Genomic DNA, 27,747 nt, shown 5'->3' with positions numbered 1-27,747 from the left:
AATCTAACAACACCGGGGAAATTAAGTACAGAATCTCATATGATCCAGCAATTGACTGCTGGGTGCATGTCTCAGGGATACTCACACAGATTCATACAAGCACATGTTCCAAGAATATTATCTGTAGTACGGAAGTTAGAAACAATGTCCATCATTAGGGGAAAGGATTAGTAAAACAAGATAGAGGCATACTATGAAAATATACAGTTACCATCCTGCCTTGCTTAACAACAGTAATATTTAATTGCTTAAAGACTGTGAGTGGGATAAATGGATAGCAAGCCTTTAATCATTAAAGAAAAAAATTGATGAAATGTCTCTCCTTTTCCTTTTCTCTCTTGTGAGTTGCTCCTTCAAACACTCATCTTTTACAACATGAGGGATATCCAGTTTAAGATTCACTATGGGCCTCGACTAAATCTTCATGAATTTGATGAGGGAAAGAAAGGAACTAAGCTTCCTAAGAGGGTAACTATTTTAAAACAGCAAACCTGGGTGTGGAAAGGGATTAGGAGTAGTGTTTGGGATGGCAGCCTCAGAAGGACAAACTTAGGCCAAGGTGGGAGGGAGTTGGGGAGGAGATCGGGCTTCTCCAGTTGGAGGTCTGGAGCTAGGACCCTTCATTGAAATCGGAGAAAAGGAAAAGGAGAGAGTGAGGGTGACTTTTTAACTGAACTCCAAAATTCTCAGCAATAGAATGGGCCTAATATGTACCAGGTAGGATTTAATTTTAAATGAAAGAAAAATGTTTCAGATAGCAGGGACTGTTAAACATTGAAATTGAATGTTGTGTAGCTCCTGTTTTGTTGGTCTTCAATATTTTTTAAAGAGCTTTGTTATCCAGTATTATCGTCCAGTTGAGGCTAAGGAGCAGAATAGATTTCCTGAGAGCTGTAATTTGTGTTTTCATGTGCTGTCCCCGAAGTATTATCAATTGCTATTTGATATCCTGTCCTTTGGACATATTGTTGTTGTTGATAATGATGGTGGTGTTTTGTTTTTGTTTTTTTTTTTAAGAAATGAAAGAAAAAGTTTGGCACGTCCCTGGAGAGACATTACCCCCGACCCCCCGCCAATTTTATCTATTACAAACAGCAGAAATACCAGTGTTCAGATCTAAAAGCAGTCTTTTTCTTCTCCAGATTAAAAAACAAAATCTACTTCTTATGACTCTGGACTTAAATTTGACTTCTTAAAAATAAGAAAAATTAAAGAAGGGTATGAAATATTGGTCACATCTCCGCGTGATTCTGGGTCCTCACTTCTGCTACCCCGTAATTAAAATACCCTGTGTTATCCTTTAGAAATTACACTCCTGTCTCTTTAACAAACTGTAAGCGAGAAGGGGGAGGGCCTCGGGAGCGGCGAAGGCTCTGATTGGTCTTCCTGGCAGAAACTGGGCGGTAAAGGAGCCTCTTCTGTTATTGACCGGGGCTGCTGGGTGAGAGGCCAGGGCCGAGGAGGGCTTCAGGACGCGGGAAGCGCCCTTGCTTCAAGTCGCGGGCGTGGGAACGGGGTTGCAAAACGGGTCCCCTTCATCCGGGTGGGTTAAGGGCCCTGGCAGCCTTTTCGCGAAGGCGCCACGCCCTAGCAGTTGGGCCGCAGTGGGCCCGAGGGCCACTCGGACCGCCGAGACCGCTCGCTGGCCGCGGAGCTGGAGGAAAGGGGATACCTGGGCCCTGGCCGCCGCCTTCTCAACTCGGCCGAGGCCCCTATCTCAACCTAGTTTCTCTTTTTCCCCTGTTCTGCAGGCTGGCTTCCGGCGTCATGGCTCAAAGGGCCTTCCCGAATCCTTATGCTGATTATAACAAATCCCTGGCCGAGGGCTACTTTGATGCTGCCGGGAGGGTGAGTTCGGGATATGGCTGCCTGCATCCCTGCCTCTCCCCACGGTGTTCGGAAAGGAGCTCATTTCCGAAAGAAAGAGTTGAGCATCCCCCTTTAAAAAAATACATGATTCGACGATAAATATGTAAATTATTTAAAAATACATGTTACTATATACAATTGGAGCTCCAACATAATGTTGAATACGTCATTGTTAACATTGTTGAAGTAAGCTCAATTATTGATAGTATAAATTTTAAAAATTGGCAAATATGTAGTTTACTATGTAATTGGCATTTTTTATGTATTTTGGTTTGCTGCTTAAAGAGGTGAAGAATCCTAACAGTATTCACATGTGCCGTGTTACTCCTTTGTGATTACACACAAGTGTGGTCAGGGTAATGATGAGAGCAAACGGTGGTGTGTGGTAAGGACATCTTTAAACTCTTACTGCTAAGAGAATTTGGGGACATAGGAAACCTGAAGTTTGTACCAGTGTCACCCCACAGGACATACCCACAGCTGGGGAAAAAAAAAAAAAATTTGTAAATTAAACTGGTTAGCATGTCACAAAATCACTGTGCAAAAGAGAACCTGGATGTAAAATACTAGGGGCCTGTGTTTTCTCATGCCTTTTTGAGTGAACATAATGGTTAAGAGGGAATACAAATATTTTTAAGAATACCTAGTTTTGGCTGGGTGCAGTGGCTCACGCCATTAATCCCGACACTTTGGGAAATCAAGGCAGGAGGATAGCTTGAGGCCACGAGTTTGAGACCAGCCTGTGCAACCTAACAGGACCTTATCTCTACTAAAACTTTTTTAAAAATTAGCCAGGTGTGGTGGAAAGCTTGTAGTCTCAGCTACTTGGGAGGCTGAGGCAGGAGAATTGCTGGAGCCCAGGAGATTTGAGGCTGTAGTGAGCTATGATTGCACTACTGCACTCCAGCCTGGGTGACGGGGAGAGACCCTGTCTCTAAAAAATAAAAATAATAAAAATTTTGAAAATGAGTTCAGCTGGAAACAGGGCACACACTTTAAAAATTTTACTAGTTTATTTCTTTGGAACTTGTCAGCCATGCAAAAGGCATTTTATGTGATATAATGGCCTTACAGATTTCATCCCTGTCAAATTAATCTGTGGGTTTGATAGTTCTGTGTTTTTTCCTTAAAGCACTCGTCACTTTATAGATTAACTTGGGTCAGTAATGCAGGTAGGAGGAATCAAAGAGATGAAGAAGAAGTGTAGGGTACAAGGCTACCAAAATGTATATGGAGTTTGAGTCAATCTGATTATTTTAAGACTAGTATTAAGCTGCCCAAACAAAGCTTTTTATAATTATCTTCAGGTCAGATGGATTCCCTCTGGCCATCTGGGCTTGCATTCTTCCTAACTGTGCAGATTCTCAAGGTGAAGTATATGTCTTGTCTTGCTGGAGGAGGACTTGCTGCTTCATGCTGACTTGGCAAAGAGAACACTTGAGGATTGTCCTAGTGACAGAAACCTTCAATAAAATGTAGCTGTTTAGGCTGCCTATAAAGTAAATGCTTTTTATGAATTTAACCCTTTCTTTCTTTCTTTCTTTCTTTTTTTCTGAGATGGAGTCTCATCCTGAGCCCAGGCTGGAGTGCAGAGGCACCATCTTGGCTCACTGCAACCTCTGCCTCCCAGGCCCGTGATTCTTGTACCCCAGCCTCCCGAGTAGCTGGGATTACAGGTGCACACCACCACACCTGGCTAATTTTTAGTAGAGGTAGGGTTTCACCATGTTGACCAGGCTGGTGTCGAACTCCTGTCCTCAAGTGATCCACCCATCTCAGCCTCCCAAAGTGCTGGGATTACAGGCGTGAGCCACTGTGCCTGGCCAAATTTAACCCTTTATTTCTAAGGGGAAAAATGCACAAATTTAGACCCTGACCCAAGAGTAAGAATGTAATTTATTTCCTAATGTAGTTTTTGGACAGATCCTAGAAAGAAAGTAGCATACCAGTTCTAAAACTGTGTAATGTTGCACACAGGGGATCAAACCCTGGAGATCTGTCCTCCTTAATTTCTTGGCACAAGATTTCAATAAGGAACTGGTCTGTTTTCTGGCATCGGTCAGGAAAAAAAAAAAAGGACTTTTAGAGACTTCAGATTATTGCTAGAGTTTGAATAATTTGGTGGTCTACCACAAGCAATCAATATTCTCACAGAGGTCACCTTTATTAAATGCAGAATGTGCCGAACAGAACGTAACTTCCCTTCATGAGGCTGAGACATTCTCATTATTCTTGATCTCTTGAAGGCCAGGCAAGATGATAAATTATATATGATCTATATACAGTAGATGATGTGTTCTCAATGTAGATGCACTCTTCTATCTAGCTGAGATTTATAGGCCTTTTATATTAACACTGAAGTATATTTTATCCTACTAAATGTATTTTCAAGTCTGGTTGAAATCTTCTTTGCAGAAATTGTTAAATAATGGGAGTGTGTCTGTCAAACAATGTAGTTTCTTCTAAAGAGTGTGAAATAAGGGATCATAGTGGTGCTCTAGATTAAATAATCCAGATGCGGTTGAAAGTCTGATTTGCCTTATCAAGGATGCTCCTCCAAAGTGAATCTTAATGTATTTTTAAACTATTGTTGTTAATTCTGATACTGCCTTCTTGCTGTTATCAGTGTTAAGATTTTATCCCATTTTTAAAAATGAGATTCTGATGTGAGTGGTTAGGTTTATTTCTGCAATCCTTACATGGTAAAATAAAGTGTTTATACCCTTGTAACATCCACATTGTTCTGAAATTTTAATTGCTTTGTGAAATTCAACTCGTAGAATCACAGCAAGTTCTTAAAATTATTGAGGGATACAATAAAGTGACTTTTTTTTTTTTTTTTTTGAGATGGAGTTTTGCTCTTGCTGCCCAGGCTGGAATGCAGTGGCACAATTTCGGCTCACTGCAGCCTCCGCCTCCCGGGTTCAAGGGATTCTCCTGCCTCAGCCTCCCTAGTAGCTGGGATTACAGACATGCGCCACTATGCCTGACTAATTTTGTATTTTTAGTAGAGATGGTGTTTCTCCATGTTGGTCAGGCTGGTCTCAAACTCCCAACCTCAGGTTATCCACACGACTCGGCCTCCCAAAGTGCTAGGATTACAGGAATGAGCCACTGCACCCGGCCTAAAGTGACTTTTTAAGACACTGATTCAGTGTATGCAGAAGTTTAAAATTATTTTTCACTTGCCTTTAAGAAGAATAACGTAATGATTGTGTGAGCCTCACTATTTGCACAGCATCTGTGGACCTTCGTATGGGTGGTACTGACCCCAGAGCCCCAGCCTTAGTGGATTTTTCAATCCATATCTAAACTATTACTTGCCTTAGACCCTTGATCTGCTGAAAAATTAGTAAAAATGTCAACATTTACATCCCTGAATGAGAAAGACTTATAATACACTATTTCATTTAATCCTCAAAGTACATTTTGAAATTGGTGGGGCAGGTATTATTATCCTGACTTTATGGAGGTAATTGAAACATAAGTTCTGAGTTAAGCAAGATCACTCAGCTAATAGCGGGTAAGGATGCAGACAGGCTCGTTCATTGAGAAACATTTGTGAAGCCCCATTCTCTGCCAGACACTGGGTTTATGATGGTGAGTTTGATATTTGTTCTATTCTGCTGAGGCTCTTGATACACATGAATTTGTTTTGCTTTTCTTTTGCTACTTTATTTTTTTTAATCATTTTTTAAAAATAAGAGCAATTAGATGTTTCTTTAGGGCATCTACCTTGCTGCAGCTTGAATACTAAAAATCCAGTAGTTTGAAAGCAGCAGATGTATGATTTGTGCTTAATTTAATAAAATGACTATTATTATAATAAATATTGGTTTAAATAATAGGCGATTACTATTAAGTGGTAAATTACTGTGAGCCAGTTTATCATTGGCAGTCTGTTTTCATATTTAACTAAAAATTTTATGTAAAACATAAGTTACAACAGTATTTTATAAATTTTGTTAATGTGATGTTGTTGTTAAGAATAGGTAATAAATTGTTCAGTCTCCCAGGTAGAAAAATATGTCATAAGTGGAAAAGAAATACCTCTCTGTCGTTGATAGCTTATAGTCCAGCAAGCTGGGTGACCCACATTATTTTGATATTTGTTTTCCTTTAATATCTAGCTGACTCCTGAGTTCTCACAACGCTTGACCAATAAGATTCGGGAGCTTCTTCAGCAAATGGAGAGAGGCGTGAAATCAGCAGACCCTCGGGATGGCACAGGTTACACTGGCTGGGCAGGTATGAAGTGCTGACTGTGAGCTGGCATAAGCATTGTGCTTAAGAGCCAGAGCATTTTTCCAAGAGCTGTCTCTCTGAATGGTACACCCTTAAATGCTTCCTGCATCTGCATATGAGTAATTGCTTCTGGGAGAGTGCTGTGCCCTCAACCCAACCACAGTATCTTCTGGGTTTTTAATAGTGCCCTGAATTTAGGACATGGTAAGCATATTCATGTAATTCATGCCTGACATTTGGATGGCTGCTATACTTGTGAGGAGAAAAATTGATTTTCAATATTACATAGTTAATTTGGAAATGTAATTTCAGTGGGAAGAATTGGGAAGAGTTCCAAAATACATTGCCTGAAGCAGAGGTAGTGAGGATTGATCTCAGGAGTAAAACATGTCCAGAAGCATTTTAAAAAGTTAACCCATAACAGGAATCCATACAGAAACACGGGGTAAAGTATTACTTCCATGAACTAATCCTCCTATGTGGTCATTGCTGGTTGGTTTGCAATTGCTGCATTGCCAATCTCAATCATTGAGAGGTTGGAGGAGGTTTAGGAAGAAACAGTGCATTGATGTCAAAAAAGGTGAGAAAGAGAAAAAGGAAAGAAGAGACCGGGCACGATGGCTCACACTTGTAATCCCAGCACTTTGGGAGGCCAAGGCGGGTGGATCATGAGGTCAAGAGATCAAGACCATCCTGGCCAACACTGTGCAATCCCATCTCTACTAAAAATACAAAATTAGCTGGGCATGGTGGCTCGTGCCTGTAGTCCCAGCTACTTGGGAGGCTGAGGCAGGAGAATCACTTGAATCCGGGAGGTGGAGATTGCAGTGAGCTGAGATTACGCCACTGCACTCCAGCCTGGTGAGGGAGCAAGACTCCATCTCAAAAAAAAAAAAAAAAAAAAAAAAGAAAAGTTAAAGAACTGCAATTAATTTACCAAATTTAGAGAAACAAAAAGACAGCTGTGTAATCTGGAAGAAAGCATAGTCTAGAGACTCAGTGTTTCCCATTCCCTTTAAAGAGTGGGCAAGGAGGAATAAGCTTGCAATCCAAGGAATTTGAATTTGATTTTAAGGGAGTGGAATTTGTCATAAAAATGGCCTCATAGCAGAGATTCTGATTCAGTAGATCTTGAGCAGAACCTAGGAATTTGCCTTTTATAACCATCAGTGGTCCTGATGCAGATGGTGATATATGGACTGCAGTTTGAAAGCTTCCTGAGAGAAATTTATTTATAATAGAAATCTCTTAGTCTTCCTCTTTAGTACAGGTTGAGGATCCCAAATCTGAAAATCTGAAATCCAAAATGCTCCAAAATTTGAAGCTTTCTGAGCTCTGATGTGACACTCAAAGGAAATGTTCGTTGAACATTTAGGATTATCAAAACTCAGATTTGGGATACTCAACTGGTAAATATAAGGCAAATATTTCAAAAATTGAAATCCAAAACACTTGTCCCAAGGATTTCAGAGAAGGGATACTCAGCCAATAATGACAAATGATTCCATTTTTTTAACAAGGGTAGGGAAGACAGATTGAACCAGTAAAATTACAGTCTCAGGGACTTTGAAAAGTCAATGTTTTGTAAAAATAAGACTGGACTAAATAATGTTGGACCATTCCTTTTATTATTTTATGATTTTTACGAACTGTAGAAGCTTCACACAAAATGAGAATGAAATGAAAGGATTTTCTTTCAAGAAGGAAGGTATAACAGCTATCATTTATTAGCTACTGTGTTCCAGGTGTGATGTGGTTGATAATGTCATCAGTCAATGTTGAACATTACTATTTATTTAAAATTATTGGGGTTTGAACAAAACAGGGCAAGCACAATACACAGTTGTCTTGAGTTTTCCTCTTGATTGCCACATTGTAATATATAAGGCTCAAACTTACAGATCTGTTTCTAATATATATGGAGTTTCTATTATTTTGTTATTCCTGGCAAAAAAAAAAAAAAAAAAAAAAAGACTGAAACAGATCACTAATTCTAGCACTGATTACGAAAGAATGACTTAAACTTTTAAATTGGCCACTCATATGTACTCATATTATTATTGTGAGGTGCTTTGCTTTAGGGGGAATATAAGAGGATTGATTTCAAGTTTGAATTAAGTTTGACGATGTTGGAAAGAGTCATTAGTCAGACCCTTATATTGCTAGGGCTAGTTGAGAAACCAAAAGTTAAAATCTTTGGAAATAGCAAAGAAATTTCACTCCAAAGTAAAATGCAAGTTTGTTTAATTTTTTTTTTTTTTTTTTTTTTTGGGCTGTACAGGGTTTCTGACTTCATCTCTTTTGAATGCCAATATCCTTCAACCTTTTATCCTCAAGTATCTATGATATTCATTGCTGGCTCCTGAAAGCAGCTTATATGGCAAGCATCTGAGGCAAATTGGCATACTTAGCAGTTTAGGATGTCTTTAGGGGCTGGTTGTTTTTTAGGATGTAACGTAAAATCTTCTAAATTTGCTAATTTTCTAATTTGCTAGTTTTCGAGGCAAGCTTCCTAATGTCTCCTAATCAAACACTGTAAAAAAGCCATTATTCCCACATAAAATAGACTGCCTCCTCCAGTGTTTTGATAAGTAAAATGCTACCTTGTGCCAATGTTGAGACAGTCTAAATAACATAAAGCTCTGAGTTGTATAAGAAACTAAAACTGATTCAACCCCATAAAATCACAGTGTTAATACCTTCTCCTCCTATTATGTTATAGTTTACAAAGTATCATTTATTCATAACTGCAATTTTATTACCAAGAAATGTATTCACAGACATAATAAAAATATTTGGTGCTTTTTGTCAAAGCAATGTTTATATAATTATGTGTAGATTTTTATGTTCCTTTGTGTCCAATGTTATCTTTCAAAACAAAAGACACTCTTTAGGAAACACGCATTATATTTCTTTAACTTTGTTCAGCATGAGAAAACTGCATGGTTATTGCAATTAGTTAGAACTTTAACATCTTATTTTGTTAAATGTCATTCTCCAGTATAAGCATGGGCTGATAGCTAATACTAGTTAGATAGGATTAGGATTTGGGACAGGATTAGGTTCAGCTGTCTATACCCCAAAAAAGAAAACAAAAGTATAGTGGTTTAAATAACAGTGCATTTTTCTCTCGTAAAAGAAGGCCAGAAAGCGTCGGTCAGTCCAGGCCTGATAGTTAGCTTCAGGATGTTAATAGGAACCCCAGTTCCTTTCTTTCTGCTCCATCATTCCTCAGCCTCTAGCTTTTACCTCTTGTTCAAATTGACTGCTAAGATCCAGTCATTACATCAGCTTTTCAGGCTGCTGGAAGGAAGAAGAGGCAAAGAAGAATGCATTAATGCATGCTCTGCCTTTAAAAAGCCTTCCTGGAAGTCCCACTCATCATTTAAGTTGTGCTTACTTTGCATGGGCTGGGATGTAGTCACTCTTGTTAGGAAGGAAGGGTGGGAAATGCAGTCTTTTTTCTTGGGTTCTGTTAATAGAGGAAGAGGAGAGTCAACTTTAGGATAAGACCTAGTAATCTCAGCTATAACTTCTATATAACAAGAAAAATGATTTTTTTCTTGACTCCTGTATTTTGCACAAGGCTTTTGGACAGTGAGCCTCAATTTTTATGTCTGTTAAAGGATCTCTTCTGTTCACTTTTGGGGGATTTTTGGGGTGAATAAATTTACCAGTGTCTATAAAATATTTTGAAGTTTTCCAGGCAATATTTTGTCTCTTCTTTGTTTCCAAGGAGATTGATTTGGGTTTTGATTCACAACACTTTTACTCTTTTAAGGTTTTTTTTTTTTCCCCATTCAGTAAGTAATAGTCTTTGCATAAAGCCTGCCACAGAAAGGAAGTATTACAGGAATGCCAAATCATAAATAATTTTCCTAGAGCTAAGTGTAACTTAAATCTAGAAGGGATTACAATTGATTCTAAACTTAATACTGTAAAACATTACTATTTTTATAGCTTTATTAAACAGTTATTTGCCGTTCTTTTCTGCTTTCTCCTAAACTCTTATTTTCTGTTGCAGAATTATAAAGTTCCTAATTTGTACCATACATCAATTCATACTAAACCCCATAATCGTATGTCTTTGTTTCTACTTCATGAATCTGAAGAAAGCTACAAAACTGGGCCGCCCAGCTTCTTAATACCTCATTCATGGTGTGTCTAGATTTGTCTCAGTTGCAGTTGCTCAGTTGATCTTGAAAATGAAAGGGTTCTAGTGAAGAGATAACACATTCGTGTTTAGTGTTAGATGTATAAACTTGACCCTTGAACAATGTGCAATTTAAGGGCACAGGCCTCTGACACAGCCAAAAATTTAGGTATAACTTTTGTCTCCCCGAAAACTTAACTAATAGCTTGCTGTTGAGGAAGCCTTACTGATAAATAGTTGATTAACTATGTATCTTTTATATGTTTATATTATCTTTTATATTTATATTTTGTGTGTTACATTTAATATGTACTCTATTTTTACAATAAAGTAAGGTAGAAAAAAATGCTACTAAGAGAATTATAAGGAAGGGATTATTTACTATTCATTGAGTGGAAGTGGATCATTATAAAGGTCTTCATTATTTTCTTCTCATTGAGTAGGCTGAGGAAGAGGAGGAAAAGAAAGGGTTGGTCTTGCTCTCAGGGGTGGCAGAAGAAGTGAAGGGAGGTGGAAGGGAAGGCAAAAGAGGCAGGAACACTCGGTGTAACTTTACAGATATATGTCGTAATTTCTGTCTGACATTTTTGCTTTTTCATTTCTCTAAAACTATCTCTGTGCATTGTCAGTTCTTCCACCATTTGCTTTAGTGTCAGTGCCCATACCATGTATGAATCCGTGTCAGAAAAGAAGTCAAAAGCAGCATTGAATAATCAAAACCCTTTTGCCAGACTGTCTAACATCAATTCGTTTTCTGGCACTGCTTCTTCTGTATCCTCCTCATCCTCTAGCACTGGTTCATAAGAACTCATCTTCATCAAGTCGCTTTCTATTAATTCCTGTGGTGTGGCATCTATTAGCTCTCGAATTTCTCCAAGATTCATATCTTGAAGTCCTTCATCCCCATCCCCCCACCTTTTTTTTTTTTTTTGGCCATATCCACATCTCTTTCATGATCTCCTTGATTGGTGCCTGTGAAGTCATGCACACTATCTGGACCCAGTTTTCTCAAGCAAGAATTTGTTTCAGCCTTGATGGTTTTTGTGGCTTTACTGTATCAACGATAGTGTCTCAATGGTGTAATTCTTCTAGACTTTCACGATGTTCTATCTGAGTTGTTCCGTAAATAGGTCACATATGCAAAGTGGCCCCCAAATGCTGAAGGAGCTGAAAACCCAAAGGAGACAGACAATCCAGTTTGTTAGTAAAGTCTGTTTTATTGGAGAACTTGGAGACACCAGCCTGGTCTTGGTCAGCCACAAGGCAGGAAGATCTCAACACTGTTACTCCAGAGACCCAGGGCTTACATACCATAGGGAAAGGCAACCCTCCAAAACAGGCAAGACTACTATGTGTATCGCAGCCTATAATTTGTGCAATAGCACCAAGTTTCCTTTGTTCTTACACTACGGACAGTAACGTAAAAATCAGGAGGCATTCACGAGGCCAGGGCTAATCAGAAGTTAGCGTAGAGAATTAGCCTACAAGATGGAGTCACTTTTGTCTCCACAGGGTACTCCATAGCATTGACAATCCATTCCATAAAGTACTGTTTATAATGAGCCTGAGAGTTCCTTATGAACCCCTGATGTAGAGCCTGAATTAGAGACCTGTTTGGGGCAAGTAGACCACTTTGATGCCTTCAGTGTTGAACTCTTGGGTTCTGGGTAGCTAGGGGCATTGTGCACTATTGAAAAAACTTTAAAAGGCAGTCCCTACTGGCAAGATAATTTCCCTACATCAAAGAGAAAGCATTGGTAGAACAAAACCATTAAAAAAGGTTCTTGTTGTCCAAGCTTTCCTATACAACCAAAAGATTAGCAGCTGGTGCTCATCTTTTCTCTTCAAGACCCGGGGGTTGGCAGCTTCATAGTTAAGGGTAGTCCTGATCATAAACCCTACTGCATTTGCATGAAACAGTAGAGTTAGCCTATCCCTTCCTGCCTTAAATCCTGGTGCTCATTTCTTTTCCTTACTAATGCATGTCCTTTATGGATTCTTCCCCCTAAAATAGGGTTCAAAAACTTTTCAGGCAGATGTCCTTTCCCCTCAATTGTTCTTCATCATACCTGCCACCTCTTGGTTGGCAGAAGCTGCTGCTGCTGTTATCTTGACTCTTTTTTAAGCCAAATCTTTCTATAATTATCAAACCAACCCTTACTGGCATTAAATTATCCAGCTTTAGATTCGTTTTGCTTTTAGTTGCCATATATTGACTTCACATTTTCTTGAATCATTTTAGAGTCCTGTACCAACATAAAGGCTACATTTTCAATATGTACTGCAGTTTCACTAAAAATGCAAGGTTTTTGTGCCTGCTGCTGTAACTGCAGTGATGGCTTCATGAATTTCCTTTTCATTCTTTACAATGGTCCTAATGCTGGATTCATTTATCTTAAAATGGCAGGCAACTGCAGCTGCAGACCTCAATCTATGGTTATATTATATCAAGCAGTTCAGGTGTTTCATGTAATGTCATGACTTTTCTCTGCTTCCTGGAAGCACTTTCAGCATCACTAGTGGCACTTTGTATGTGTCCCATGGTGTTATTCAAGGTTGACAATATTGCACTAAACACAATTAAAAATACGCAAGAATCACAAGAGATTACTCCTTACTGTGATATGTAATTTACTGGAGAGCCAGAGATAATGATCTCAAGCAGAGATAATTCACATCACATGTTATTTTAAGTGGAGCAACACTTGATTTCACATAAGTAGCAACAGGAGGTGGCTAAGAAGTTATTGCTGTAATACAGTGTGCACTAGAGTTAATTTACGAAGTTATTTAATATTTCATCTTTACATTTGTTTACATTTCTCTTGACTGCGGGTGGTGCCATGTACAGTCTGTATGCATAAGCTTTGATAAATTTTAACTTTTTATAATAGATTTGTGTATATTTTATCCTAATGATAAAATATTTTATGATTAAATGATTAAAATTTATTAAATATTTTAATATTTATTAAATAATATAAATAATAATAATTATTAAATAATAAATATTAATATTTATTAAATAAATTTATTAAATGATTAAAATTTATTAAAATTTATTAAAATAATGATTAAAATATCCTAATGATAAAATGAAAAAATATTTTATCCTAATGATAAAATAGACTAGTAACTACATATATTTTGTGTATTCATGACACACCTTTTTCTTAATTTTTTCGATATTTCTGGTCTACACAGTTCATCTGCAAGTTTTTTCAAATTGTCAACAAATGCCCAAAAAAGTTTCCACTATATATATGTTTTAAATCTGTGTACAAGTAGACCCATGCAGTTTAAACCCATGTTGTTTAAGAGCCCACTGCATTTGGAACTGAAAAACTGACTCCTTTTTTTCCCATCTATCTTTTCAACAAAAATTAAAACTAATAGAAGGTACTTTTTGGAATTCTGCTAAAGTACTTCTGAGTGTTAAACATGCATAGTAAAATGATTATTATAATTAGTTAGGAGTTTACAATTTTATTTTGTTGTTTCTTTCCCCAGTAGTATGTAGATGGTCTGATAATTAACGCTGGTTCAGATAAGATTAGGATTTAGGATAGGATTATTCCAAATAATTCGTATATACAAAATGCTTTGTTGATAACGGTGATCTGTACAGGTTTAAATAGAAATGTAAAAGAAGTAAATAATTGCTTAAGAAAGTACTTTACACTTACTTTACAAACTGTTTTACAACTGAAATTATCTTGGCTTTTATTTTAAGATTGAAGCAGAGGGTATGATATAGTGAAGAGATTGGTTAACATGAACTTTTAATAGAACTCAAACATCATTTCCACTGAAGCCTATGTATTTACACCCATGAGTTGTCATAGTGCAATTGTACAAGCTGTATCCCTGACTTTTACCTTTTTTATTCACAGCACAGGTAAAAATGCCCTGACCCAGGGAAAGAAAGGGAAGAATTTTTAAAACCCTGTAGCTGTCTCATATTGTCAAAAGAGGCAGTTATTACCATAAATCCCTCTGGTCTCTCTCATGCTCATTCAGGAATGAGATGTTATGATTAATCAATTTTTCAGACAGTAATTTAGACTTAAATTACTTCTATAGTGTTCAAAAAAGAATAAAATAGATTGAATGTTGGTTCCCAAGGGAATAAAGATCATCAGTTTGCAGTTTTATGATCATTTGACTGTTGGAGGACAGGAGTAAGATTAAAACACTCTTCCTGTTGATAAAACGTTACTGCAGTTAACATTTGATTGACAAGACGGTGCAGGCACGTACACCAATCACTACTGTTGTATGCCAGGCGCCGTTTTAAGTGTGTTGCATTAATTCAGTAATCCAAACCTCAAAAAAACTTTATATAGCCAGGCGTGGTGGTGGGCACTTGTAATCCCAGCTACTCAGGAGGCTGAGGCCGGAGAATCGCTGTAATCTGGGAGACGGAGGTTGCAGTGAGCCGAGATGGTGCCACTGCACTCCAGCCTGAGCAACAAAGGGAGACTGTCTCAAAAAAAAAAAAAAAAAAAAAAATCCTTTATGGCCAGAATACCATTCATATCCTCATTTCACAGATGAGAAAAATGAAGCAAAGCAAGGCTGAGTATTTCATTCAAGGTTATACAGCTAGTGACAATGCTAGGGTTCAACCCAAACAAGCCTGGCTCTTGAGTCCTGTTCTTTACCCTATGAGCATGTGTGCATGTGTGTGTTTACTCTCAGCTTCTACATATGAGTTTATTCTGTACACTTTATAAGTGAAGAAGGTTTACTCATAAACTATAAGATGGAGTAGTTTGAACAATGACAACATGATACTCAAGCCATACAAACTTCATAGAAATGGCTAATGACTAGTCAGATTTAAGTGTTTTATTAAAAGAAGTAAGAGTCAGAGTAAGCCCTGATAAAGCATGAAGGAAATTTGGTAAGTAAGAAGGAAACAAGGCTTATTAGGCAAGAGTAATTACTATTTAAAAAATCATTTAGAATTGAACATAAAATAAACCCTGAGAAGACTTATGGGCATTTGCAGCTAGAAAAATGAAAAAATCTCCAGTGCTTTTTTATAGAAGGTGTTTTTTCCCTTCCTAATCTTGTATTAATATATTCAGCATGGTTTCAGGATAGAAAATTAATTGGGCCAAGACAGAAGCTTTTCCTCATAATTGCTTGTTTTTGAAAAGGCTTAAAGATCTTCTCAAGTGAATTATCATCCATAGTCTGAAATCAATTGGTAGCTCTTGCAGCTGTTAATAAGGGATATTTTGAACGAACAGCCTCAGTTCTTTTCACCAAAATTCTCCTTTGTAAAATTTAGTACATGGGAGTGTAATGCATCGTGATATTGATGTATGACATATGCCTGCAATAAGCATTGAGTTGTTCATTTTTAGCCTTAATCTTTTCCCAGTAGACTTACAGGAACTATGTATTCACGGCTTGTGTAGCAGGGGACACATTTTAGTTATTTAGGAACCCCATTAAGAGTTGTTATATATGACTCTACACATAGCAGCAGACAGTACAGAAAAATAGCATGACTGGAGGCCCCTTAAGATCAAATCTACTGGTCAGCTACTGAGTGGTTCCCAGTGGTGTGCAGAGATCGCTGGGGACTCACCAGAGAACATAATGCTACCTGCCATGGAGCTGGTCTGAGTTTTGATCCAGGTAGACTGTAGGTGCTAGGGGGGAGAACATTCTAAAGTGCTTTATAAAATGGAAACCACAAAACACTGGTAAGGAATTGTTATTATAAAGGATTAAATGAGCAGATAAAGTGTTCTTGTGTTAGAAATAAACATTTAATCAAAAGGATTGCTTCCCTTGCAGATAACATAGTAGAAAAGTTAAGTAAACCCAAGGGATGGCTGATCTCACTACTGTCTTTGAGAGACAATGAGGGAAAATGCTAGCCCTTATTTCATTTTTTTTCCCACTCTTAACTATGATGATTCTTAGGGGAAAGGATGATCAGCTCACACTTAAAAAAAAAGATTAATACAGGACTCTAGGGACTTTAGTTCTGAAAGACATGACCCAGTCTTCTGTAACCGACTCACAAAGTTAATGAGGCTAAAATTGGCATGTATTTCCTCTTTTCAAATATTAAATAACATTTTAAACAAGAGGATATGTAGCATAATCCCTAGAGTAATATTAACTTGCACTCTAAATGCAAGTCATTATAGTGTTTCAAGATGCTGTTCCTCTGATCTACCAAATGTATGGCCTTTGAGCTGCAGATTTAGCATGTGAGTGTTAGTTACTGCTGACACCGGACTTACTTGAAAGGCGTCACTCTGGCCAGGTGTCTTCTCTTTGCAGTTTGATCTCTTTGTAAGTAGCTCTTCATCAGAGCCAGCATTTCAGTGTTTAATTTGAGCCCTGACCAAGTGTCCTTCACCTTCATTAGATGCACCTATCCCACCCAGCCAGCATTGTTAGGACAAGTAGAAAGAGCCACAGGCATGGATTTACGCTGGTTAGAGCACTTCGCAATGGCCACTAGACAAATGAATGCAGTTGTAGAGTTTAGACACCACCAGTGGGGCTTGAGTGAAGCAGAGTAGGATGAGAGTGTGATACAGATCAGAAAAAAAAATAAATGGTAGGAAGGAAAGAAGACCTATCTAACAATTTGACTTTTACAGCCAACACCAAGAAGGCTGTGTTTGTCATTTTCATTCCAGTAATGCCAGCACTTAGCACAGTGCCCAATTCATAGTTGGTGGGCTGCAGGGCACTGCAGGAAGGAAAAGCAAACAATGTTTCCCTGTTTTTTGTTTTGTTTTGTCATCTCTTTTTCTGTTGGACAGTCAGCTCTGAAATGAAAAGACACATTTTCAGAATATTTATTTGCCCTCCTTATTCTCGTTTTTACTCACTTGTTTGGAGCAATATTATTAAATTAAAGGTGTGGAGTCATGACTACTTTCCTCCCCAGATGACCTGTTAAAGCACTGAAGTGTTCGAAAGCCACAGTCTACGATGCTCCACTTTAGTCGGACAGCTGGGCAGATGTCCTACTCTGGATTGTTTACGGTTCAGGCATGGGGAGAGTGCTGTGCACAGTAATGACAATGCTCTAAAGACAAATGTGATTTTGTTAAGGAATGGAAATGCACATGGTCAACATTCAGCACAAAATTGAGAAACAATTACAAAAGAACATATTAGAAATTATTAACCTGATATGGAAAGACAGGTGGTCATACTTGCAGAATACTTTCACTTCTTACTGTTTCATAAATCTGAAGAGAAGAAAACATAATAATTGATGAGCTGTTAAAGTTTCAAGTAGGGAAAAATGTATTTGAACTTAGATTGGAACACCCAAGTGCCCCTCCTTTAGGAAGTTCCTGTCTCCCTATCATTCTAAACTAATGAGTATTAGTTAAGCACCCATGGTGAGCCTTGTAGATCCAAAATCTGAACATGATTTTCCCTACCAGAGTACATGAAGGGAGTCTCTAAATGGCCTTGAACTGCACGAAAATGCCTTGTGGGGCTAAAGTACCATGGCACAAAGCTTTTTACATCACTGTAAGCTGGTTGTAAAACCAGTGAAAAATGTTGAGGAATAATCTGTGGAATGCAAAATCGCAGAAAAGTATTTTGAGAGATATATCTGTGGAGATTTTTATCTCCATATGCATTTGAGACACAGCAAGGTCTTGATTGGTCAAAATGAATAGGACTAATGATCCCTCAGAAATTCAAAGGCTTACTATTAATTACTTCTCAACAGCTGGCTGTATTTATAGTACTACTTGGCATAAGTTACTGAGTAAGGAAATTGCAGATTTAGAAGTGTCCCTAAATAATGTACCCTCCCATCCCGGGGTAGTAGCTACAGGAAAGAAAAAAAAAGAAAAATCTAGTTCACAGCTTTCATACTGAAGTCAGGACTGATTCCTATTACAACAGAATTTTATTTGGTCCTCATAGCATATTTTGTTTCTTTTTGTTATTGTTTTGTTTTAAATAGTTATCAACATTTCAAGACCAAGAAATTCTTAGGGTAAACTGAGAGACAGTGCCAGACTTCCTGAACTTCTTGTACAGAATGACATCTATTCCTGGTCTTCAGAGCAGTTCTATCATTGGAATGTTCTGCAGTAATGGAAATGTTATTTCCATCACAACAGCCACTAGCCACGTGTGGCTATTGAACATTCGAAATGTGGCTAGCGTGACTAAGATTGAATTTTAAATTGTGTTTACTTTTAATTAACTTACATTTCTATAGACATTTATGGTTAGAGGGTATCATACTGGACACTGCACTTCTAGAGAAACCAGACAGGTTGCAGGAGTAGTAATTCAAAGTACTACAGATCTGGATGTGTAGATTTTCTTCTATGTTTTCTTCTAGTTGTTTTACAATTTCTGATCTTAAGTCTAAGTCTTTAAGTGTGAAATGAGGTTCAAATTTCATTCTTCTGCATGTGAATATACAGAATATTCATACTTATGACAGTAACACCATTTATTAAATATAAAATAATTCTAAACTCTAAATCAGTTTAGAGCAGATTTTTACAATTAAATTCAATCAAAATTTAAATCTCATTCAGTTTTTTCTGGTCTAGAAGAGAAGATGAAGGGAAGGAAGCATGTCTCCATTCTACTTTTTGCTTAGCAGACAGCACAAAAGGAAATGTAATGTGATATTCAAATTTAAGCCTAAGAATACACTTGGCTAAAATTGGCTTTTGTGACATTTTAAAGTAGATGCATATTCTGCGATAAAAAGATGAAAGAAAATGCTAAAAAGATGAAACTCCCTACATCATTCTTTGTCAAAACTCAAACAATTTTGGCTGTTATAAGTCAGTAAAAGTGTTTTTTTCTCATTATATTAAGTGTCCTTCAGAGAATAGAATCATTTGGGGATGAATTTATTAATGGATACAGCTGTCCTCTTTCCTCCCAAACCTGGTTCTCCAACAGAGGGGTTTGCCACCTCAGTGGATGGCACCGTTGCCCATCTAGCTGTTGAAGTTACTCATCAGGAGGCATTTTGACATCTCCTCCTCTGCCCATCCCCCCACCAGGTTCTGCTGATTTTACTTTCTAGACAGGTATCTTTCAGTTCATTCTGACAACATCCGTATTACACCACCCACCCTGTGTCTCGCTCCTACTCCTGAAGCATCGTCCTAACTGCTCCTCCTGCGTCCACTGTTCCATACACTCCCTTGCAAACCTCACAGTGCAGTTATGGTGAACTTTTAACAAATCTAAGTATATTCTTTCCATGCTTAAAATGGGTGCATTTCAAATGAAACTCCAAATCCTAACTGGCCTGCTAGACCCTGTGTAATGTAGCTTCTGCCTGCCTCTCTAGCTTTGAGAAGAGCTGTCTTTAGGATTAGGGTTACCAGGACATGGCAATACAATACATCTAAAATAACAGTGGCTTTTACAAAACTGAAGTTTATTTTTTTCTTGTGTAAGTAGGCAATCCACAGACTGGGTGGCAGCTTCACAGTCTGCCAGGATCTAGGTGGCTTTGATCTTTGAAACTTTACCACCCTCAGCACAGAGCTTCCAACTCACGGTCCTTAGACCATGGCTGCTCTAGCTGCCCCATCACATCTGCATTCCAGCCAGGAAGAAAGTAGAAAAGGAAATAAATGGCCAGTGCCTTCCCTTTAAGAACATTTTCCCAAGTTGCCTCCACTACTCCCACTGCATCCTGTTGTTCAGAACTTCGCCACATAGCCATACCCAGCTATGAAGAAGGTTGTTCTTAGCAGCCTGTGCCCAGCTAAAATCCAGGGCATTATTGTTGAGAGAAAGGCAAGATACATTTGGAAAACCACTTAGCAGTCTCCATCACAAGAGGTAACGCCTCATTTTCTAGAGTAGAATATGAGTCAGAAATATCTGACATAGAAAAATTAACAGATAGTACATAAGCATATTGTTAGAAATAGGCAGATACTAGAGAAAATGGCAGAAACTGTTGAAAATGGTTGCCTCTGGGAGGCAGGAACACAGTGAACCAGAGGACTAGTGTTTTGCACATTAAGTTTTTCAGTGCTGTATAATTTTTTCCATGAAGAACATATATATTTTGATAAACATTGCATTTGAAGGCATTTCTTAAGGCATTGACTGAAGCCAGGCCCATGAGTATGTATTAGGACTGGGTGATTTTTCCCTGCAAAGCCCCTGAAGTTGTGTTTTTATTTCCCACCTTGCCAACCATCCCTGAGTCTTTGGTATTTATTCAAAGGTGGTGGTATATGCATGGTTATTGTCAAGGGTTGAGGATCATAAACATCAGGTTTAAGACATTTGGCCACAAGCAGTCCCCCCTTTTTTCTGTTATTAGGACACATTATATTGTTTTCTATTATATAAAATACTGATGAGGCATTAAATGTCTGTGACTTAATGCATTTTGTCTTATTTTCCTGACCTGGGTTGATTTATAATAAGCATGTGCAGGAAACTTTCTAATTGGCAGCAGCACTCACCACTTAAAGTCCTTTTCCTCCATGGGTGTTCTGTGACAGGGAATGTAGACACAGTAAACTATCATCTGCAGAAGATTACTTACCAAAATTCACAGATCCAGAGGCCCACGAGAGGTAGGGGAGAACTGGAACATGAGGTTGTGGAATCCCAGAAACTAGAAAGATAATTCTTTGCCGATCAAAAAGAAAGTTTTAGTCCAAATGTATTCTTGTGAACTTGAGAAATGATTACCTGTTTTTCATGAGAAATACACCAAATCTTACAATTGCAAGCCTTAATAGGTTTTGTTTGTTAAATAGTTAAGTCAAGAGGAATTGTTGCTAATGAGAGACAAAGGTCTGAAAGGAAAACAATCATTGGGCTTGTATTTAATCACTTTTTATTTTCTCAGATCTCCATCATGTCATTATCTGGCTTTGGTGCTTACATAACTTAATTAGGAGAGTTCAGGCAGCAATGGGAATAGGAGGGCAAAATGAAAGGGTAACAGTTTAAATGGATCACCTGCAGATGCGTGATATGGATGGAGATGAAGCCTATTAAGGACCTAATTTTAGAAGAAGCTCTTGACATCAGTCATTTGTGAAAAGGGGATTTTTTTTTATTACCTACACACAAGGTTCTGTACACTTGTCTACAAACCTTAAGCATTAGTGCATCTGATCATCAGCTTCTGGGATTACTAACACCAAGCCACTTTGAAAGAGCAGTCAAGGTTATTAACTTTGGCAGGAAATGAAAATTTGGCCTTAATATACATGTGAAATTGAATTGTCTGTAGCACAAAGCTTTGGAGATTACCCATGCAAAATGAGAAAACTATCCAAATTTAAAATTGTCCTCAGTACAGTGGAAAGTAATTTTGCAGACAGCATTTTTACTGCATTGAAATCTGTGAAAAGATTGGCTCTATTAATTTAAATTTAAACAGAGGTTCTGTGTCTTCTAAAAATGGCAAATGAGATGGAAAATGTACTTTAAGGGAAAAAATGGGTTTCTGGAAATGCTGCAGGCAGGCAGGCTTCCTACTCCACATCTTTGAGTCTGCCCTGAGACCAGTTGGCTTCAGAGGGAAGGCTCTTTCCACTGTGACAGGCATTTGAAATAAGGACATGCAGACAGTGCCTCTATTACATATTTCAGGCTTCAAGAAGAGGGTAAGAAACTGATCGAGTAAAGCCCGAGGCAAAAGTCATTGGTGGCTTTTACATTACAGTTACCAAAGTAGGTGGGTCCTTGACAGAGAAAAAAATCAAGGGGTTGAATATTTTTTCTCAGCTATCAAATAACTTTCTTATAATCCCTGCCTGGAAGGATACTGGGGCAGGGGATTTGGTTACACTAACTACCTTTTCACTAAAAAAAAAAAAAAAAAAAAACACACACACACACTCACAAACCAAACTTTTACGTAAAGAGAAATTGAAGTTTTCATTCACTAGTCTTTGAATTTCTTTAGTTCACAACAAACTATTTATTATTATTAGTGAATCGATTACATTTATTTGGAACCCTAGTTTAACGACACATCATTTCGCCATCAAGAAGAATACATTAACACAATAACCAGAGTACAACAAAGATTAATAATACGCTGTGTGTCTCTTTATTGGCCAAAGCCTTAGAGACCTTATTATTTAATAGAGTTGTCATAATGAGGAAACTGAGGACAAGTGGTTGGCTTATGCTGGTTCGTAGAGTTGCTTACTAATAGAGCTGAGCCTAGAATTAAAGTCACCCAAACTTCCAGATCATTAATACATTTGCTACAGGTTATCAAAAATCACTGCTGAGTAGACACCATGCCAAAATAATAAAATAACTGCCTTTCCTCATCTTTACATTGCTTTCTTTTTGTTTTTCAGGTATTGCTGTGCTTTACTTACATCTTTATGATGTATTTGGGGACCCTGCCTACCTACAGTTAGCACATGGCTATGTCAAGCAAAGTCTGAACTGCTTAACCAAGCGTTCCATCACCTTCCTTTGCGGGGATGCAGGCCCCCTGGCAGTGGCTGCTGTGCTGTATCACAAGATGAACAATGAGAAGCAGGCAGAAGATTGCATCACACGGTAATCATGTTTCTACATGAGGGTTATTTTCTAGACATCATTATGCATTAATTCTGCATATGTTAACAAAAGAACATTCTAGTGAGTTTACTTTTCTCTTAGCAGATAAATCTCACTGCTGTCATTTGATCAATTCTCATATTATTCCTGTGTTGTAGTTAAGGAACAACAAATATAATCCCTATTTTATTGCAAGATATAAGACACTGTCATGTTCCAGATTAAATATCAGTTCAGTAATGTAAATGAGATCAAAAGCCTGAACATATGATTACTAATCCAAAGTGCTACCCAAGATCTGTAATTCAAGGAAATGCAGTTCAATTCCTACAGGTGGGCTGAAAGTCCTTCTAAGGGACCACAAACTGATTCAGAACAGCCTTTCTTAGAGGCAGTGACATGTACATCCTGATTTTCATTTTGGTATAAATTATGGTGGTCCACTAGAAGCTGGTGAATTATGAAGAATTGTTAAATGTTTTTACTAATAGACTAATTGTTGCCTTACCAGAGTTTATTAAGCACTCTTTCAGAGTTCTAAGAATGCTGGCTGCCATGCGACTCTGCGTGCATTGCTCTTAGGCTCCCACTGCACATGCTAACACTCCAGCAATGTTTTAACCAGTGACTGTCCCCGAGTTGACCATGGTGCTTGACTCCCACTATTCTTTCTTATAGATTACTGCTAGGATGGCATTACCATCACCGATTTAGTTTGTCTAGGATCCCTTGGCTAATCTTTACCCTGTTTGCTGGTGTATATTTCAACAACAGGCTTTTTGGACTTTTCAAGATGTGATAGTGCCATATTCAAAAAAGAAATGATTTGTACCCCTATTGTTTAGGCGTGTGTGTGTATATGCATGTATCCCTTCTCTCCCAATCTTTTCCCATACAGTGATATTTTCTTATTGTAACTTTTTCCACTGGAAATTGTAACAAAAAGAGGGGGTGGGAGTCTTTTGCTCCACCCATAATGATTTGGGAATCATTATATTGGATCATTTTCTGAATTGACATATACTTCAAAACACCTTTTTTTAAATACACGCCTATGCTACATTTCTTAGGGGCTAGACATTATATAGTATAACTTTAAAACACATTACTTAGTGCGTCTAGAGGAAAAAAACTGAACATTCCATTCCAGAGCTGAGAAGCTTTTCATATAAAACCTGTCACCAAGCTCGACCAAAATGAAAGATGAAACAAAACAGTGATTTCCCCCAAAGTTTAATTAAAGTGTGTTCCTTCCATAGTAGCTGACTTGCATAAGACTTGCCAATACAAAAACTGTTCCATACTCACCTAAATTTGAAACACAGAGACTACCTTTTAATTTTTTTTACGTAGCTGATGTTTAAAGCCATCAACCAACAACTGCTTTAGAGGTCCACAAGATATTCTCATTCAGTGAATCACTGTTAAGTACCATCAAATCAAATTGTAGTGCTCCCAATATTCTATATACAATGCCAGCCTTTCCAAAATACATGCAGCCAAATTTTAATAGTTTGCTATGTGAGAAATGTTAATGTGTTCAATGAGACCACGATTCATAGATTCAAACAGATGGGAATTTGTATCAAAGCACTAATTAAACAAAATTAAATATGTGTCTTTACCGGCTGCTTAAAGAGTCTTCTGTAGCTTGTATACCTGAGGACAACACAGCAACTCTAGGGAGCAGCACTTGCCAATCTTAACTCACCTATACAACCCTCTTCTTCTTGAAATCTTGAGGGCCTATTTCTAACACACTCTTTGGGAAATGGCACAATATCAGTATTAGTGTATTAAAATTAAAATGCTCGTAAGAGTATGCTGAGATTTTTGTTTTTGGTATATTGGTACTAAAGGTATTTTTGTCACTTACATTTTTTAATTTTGACATTTCAACAGGATTTATAGCCAGTAGGCTTGTTAAGGTTAAAAATATAGTGTGTGAATATAATAGGAAAATACACTATTTGTGGCTATAGCTTTGATTTTTTCAGATTTTTTATTTTATACAAAACAGAAAAAGAATGACTTGGAATGATTTGTAAGTTACGGACTTTGTTTTATCTGTTCAAAGGAAAAATCTAGAAATTTGACTTAATTTCAAGAAATCCAAAATTATTTCATTTATCAGTTTAGTAAACCTCCTTTAACTTTTTACTAAACTTTTCTCATTTTACAGATCTTTTGAGATCCCACACTCACATTCTCTGTGTACTGCCTTTGTTGCGCTTCATTGCCAGCATCATGTTCTAGCTAGCTTGCTTTTTCTACACTTTCTTAATATAATGTTCTTTCAAAATCACAATTTTTAAGTTTTAGAGACCAAACGGTCCTTTGAGATCATCAAAAGTCTAATCCTTAAAGAAACTGAAATCCAAGGAAATCAGTGTTTCCCTGTAGTACATACTCTTAACCTTGGGCCTCTGAGAATCTTAGAGTTTCTGGAAGTGTATAAAACCTCCAAATTATATTCAGCAAGGAGAGAGCATTTGTGCTTTTCTTAAAGGGATCTATAACTCCCCAAAAGGAGGGTGTGTGTGTGTTTTCATCCCACCCACTTCTACATATTGGTGCCACGACATGAATAGAGTGTGTGGTCTGTTCCCAATTAGATGGCTAACCTGACATATATAGTGCTTTGGGGCCAGTACTTAGAATGATGAAGCACTGTGGCTTTCCTGGTCCAGAAATGTATAACCTCCCTTCTTGTAGTGTGACAAGTCAAAAGGGATTTAAAAATACTTATTGTGGTAAAATATACATAATATAAAATTTGCAGTTTAACCATTTTTAAATGTACAATTCACTGGCATTAATTATATTCACAATGTTGTACAACCATCAGCACTATTTATTTTCAAAAAATGTTTTATTACTCCAACAGAAACTCTGTACCCATTAAAAAGTAATTCTCCATGCCCCCATACCCTCACACCCTGGTAACCTATATTCTACTTTCTCTATGAATTTGCTTATTTTAGATATTTTATGTAAGTGGAATTATACATTTGTTCTTTTGTGTCTGGCTTACTCCACTTAGCATAGTGTCTTCAAGATTTATCTATGTTGTAGGATGTATCAAAAATTAGTTCCTTTCAGTGACTGAATAATACTCCATTGTATGTATATACCACATTTCTATTTTTTTTAAAGGCTATTTAGTAGGTTCTGGAGAAGGAAGCCTGGAGCCTATATAGCCAGTGTAGGGCTGTGAGTGCTGTGGGGGCTTTGGAATTCCAGCTGCACTCCCTACTATATGATCTTGGGTAAATTACTCTAAACCTCAGTCTCTCATCTGTAAAATAGGAAATAATTTATGGAAATCACTTAGCATAAATTATAGCACCTAAACTAAAAACGTGCTTATAAGTGTTACCTATTATTTGGCTTGTAAAAATCATTGCTTATGCTTCTACTTTCTTTTTTTGTTGTTATACTTTAAGTTCCGGGGTACATGTGTAGAACGTGCAGGTTTGTTTCACAGGTATACATGCACCATGCTGGTTTGCTGCACCAATCAACCTGTCGTCTACATTAGGTATTTCTCCTAATGCTATCCCTCCCCTAGTCCCCCACCCCGATAGGCCCCAGTTTATGATGTTCCTCTCCCTTTGTCCATGTGTTCTCACTGTTCAGCTCCCACTTATGAGTGAGAAGACATGGTGTTCGGTTTTCAGTTCTTGTGTAGTTTGCTGAGAATGATGGTTTTTAGCTTCATCCATGTCCCTGCAAAGGACATGAACTCATCTTTCTTATGGCTGCATAGTATTCCATGGTGTATGTGTGCCACATTTTCTTTATCCAATCTATCTGATGGACATTTGGGCTGGTTCCGTGTCTTTGCTATTGTGAACAGTGTTGCAATAAACATACGTGTGAATTTGTCTTTATAGTAGAATAAGTTATAATCCTTTGGGTATATACCCAGTAATAGAATTGCTGGTCAAATGGTATTTCTGGTTCTGGATCCTTGAGGAATCACCACACTGTCTTCCACAATGGTTGAACTAATTTACACTCCCACCAACAGTGTAAAAGCATTACTATTTCTCCACATCCTGTCCAGCATCTGTTGTTTCCTGACTTTTTAATGATCGCCATTCTAACTGGCATGAGATGGTATTGCATTGTGGTTTTGATTTGCATTTCTCTAATGACCAGTGATGAGCTTTTTTTCATATGTTTGTTGGCCACATAAAGGTCTTCCTTTGAAAAGTGTCTGTTCATATCCTTTGCCCACTTTTTGATGGAGTTATGTTTTTTTTTTCTTGTAAATTTATAGATTCTGGATATTAGCCCTTTGTCAGATGGATAGATTGCAAAAATTTTCTCCCATTCTGTAGGTTGTGTGTTCACTCTGATGATAGTTTCTTCTGCTATACAGAAGCTCTTTAGTTTAATTAGATCCCATTTGTCAATTTTGGCTTTTGTTGCCATTGCTTTCGGTGTTTTAGTCATGAAGTCTTTGCACATGCCTATGTCCTGAATGGTATTGCCTAGGTTTTCTTCTAGTGTTTTTATGGTTTTAGGCCTTACATTTAAGTCTTTAATCTAACTTGAGTTAATTTTTATATAAGATATAAGTAAGAGGTTCAGTTTCAGTTTTCTGCATATGGCTGGCCAGATATCCCAGCACCATTTATTAAGTAGGGAATCCTTTCCCCATTGCTTATTTTTGTCAGGTTTGTCAAAGATCAGATAGCTGTACATGTGTGGTGTTATTTCTGAGGCCTCTGTTCTGTTTCATTGGTCTATATATCTGTTTTTGTACCAGTACCATGCTGTTTTGGTCACTGTAGCCTTGTAATATAGTTTGAAGTCAGGTAGTGTGATGCCTCCAGCTTTGTTCTTTTGGCTTAGGATTGTCCTGGCTATGCGGGCTCTTTTTTGGTTACATATGAAATTTAAAGTATTTTTTTCTAATTCTGTGA

At 37.6% G+C, this 27,747-nt stretch overlaps 1 protein-coding gene across 2 annotated transcripts in view; it reads left to right on the top strand.

Annotated features, from left to right (window-relative positions):
- The first annotated feature begins 1,392 nt into the window (after positions 1 to 1,392).
- The window catches only part of LANCL1 (LanC like 1), a 45,183-nt gene continuing 18,828 nt past the window's right edge, over positions 1,393 to 27,747 (top strand). The window contains exons 1-4 of one of the 2 annotated variants that reach the window (XM_010354920.1): positions 1,393 to 1,441; positions 1,752 to 1,848; positions 6,000 to 6,117; positions 22,606 to 22,813. In XM_010354920.1, the coding sequence (XP_010353222.1) occupies positions 1,768 to 1,848; positions 6,000 to 6,117; positions 22,606 to 22,813 (407 nt within the window). In that variant the 5' untranslated portion in view covers positions 1,393 to 1,441; positions 1,752 to 1,767. Of the gene's footprint in view, positions 1,544 to 1,751; positions 1,849 to 5,999; positions 6,118 to 22,605; positions 22,814 to 27,747 lie in introns of both variants that reach the window. The other variant, XM_010354919.1, reaches the window with a different exon arrangement.

Source organism: Rhinopithecus roxellana, chromosome 14, assembly GCF_007565055.1.
Source record: "Rhinopithecus roxellana isolate Shanxi Qingling chromosome 14, ASM756505v1, whole genome shotgun sequence".
Lineage (NCBI taxonomy): Eukaryota > Metazoa > Chordata > Mammalia > Primates > Cercopithecidae > Rhinopithecus > Rhinopithecus roxellana.
This window is presented reverse-complemented; position numbering and strand designations above follow the sequence as displayed.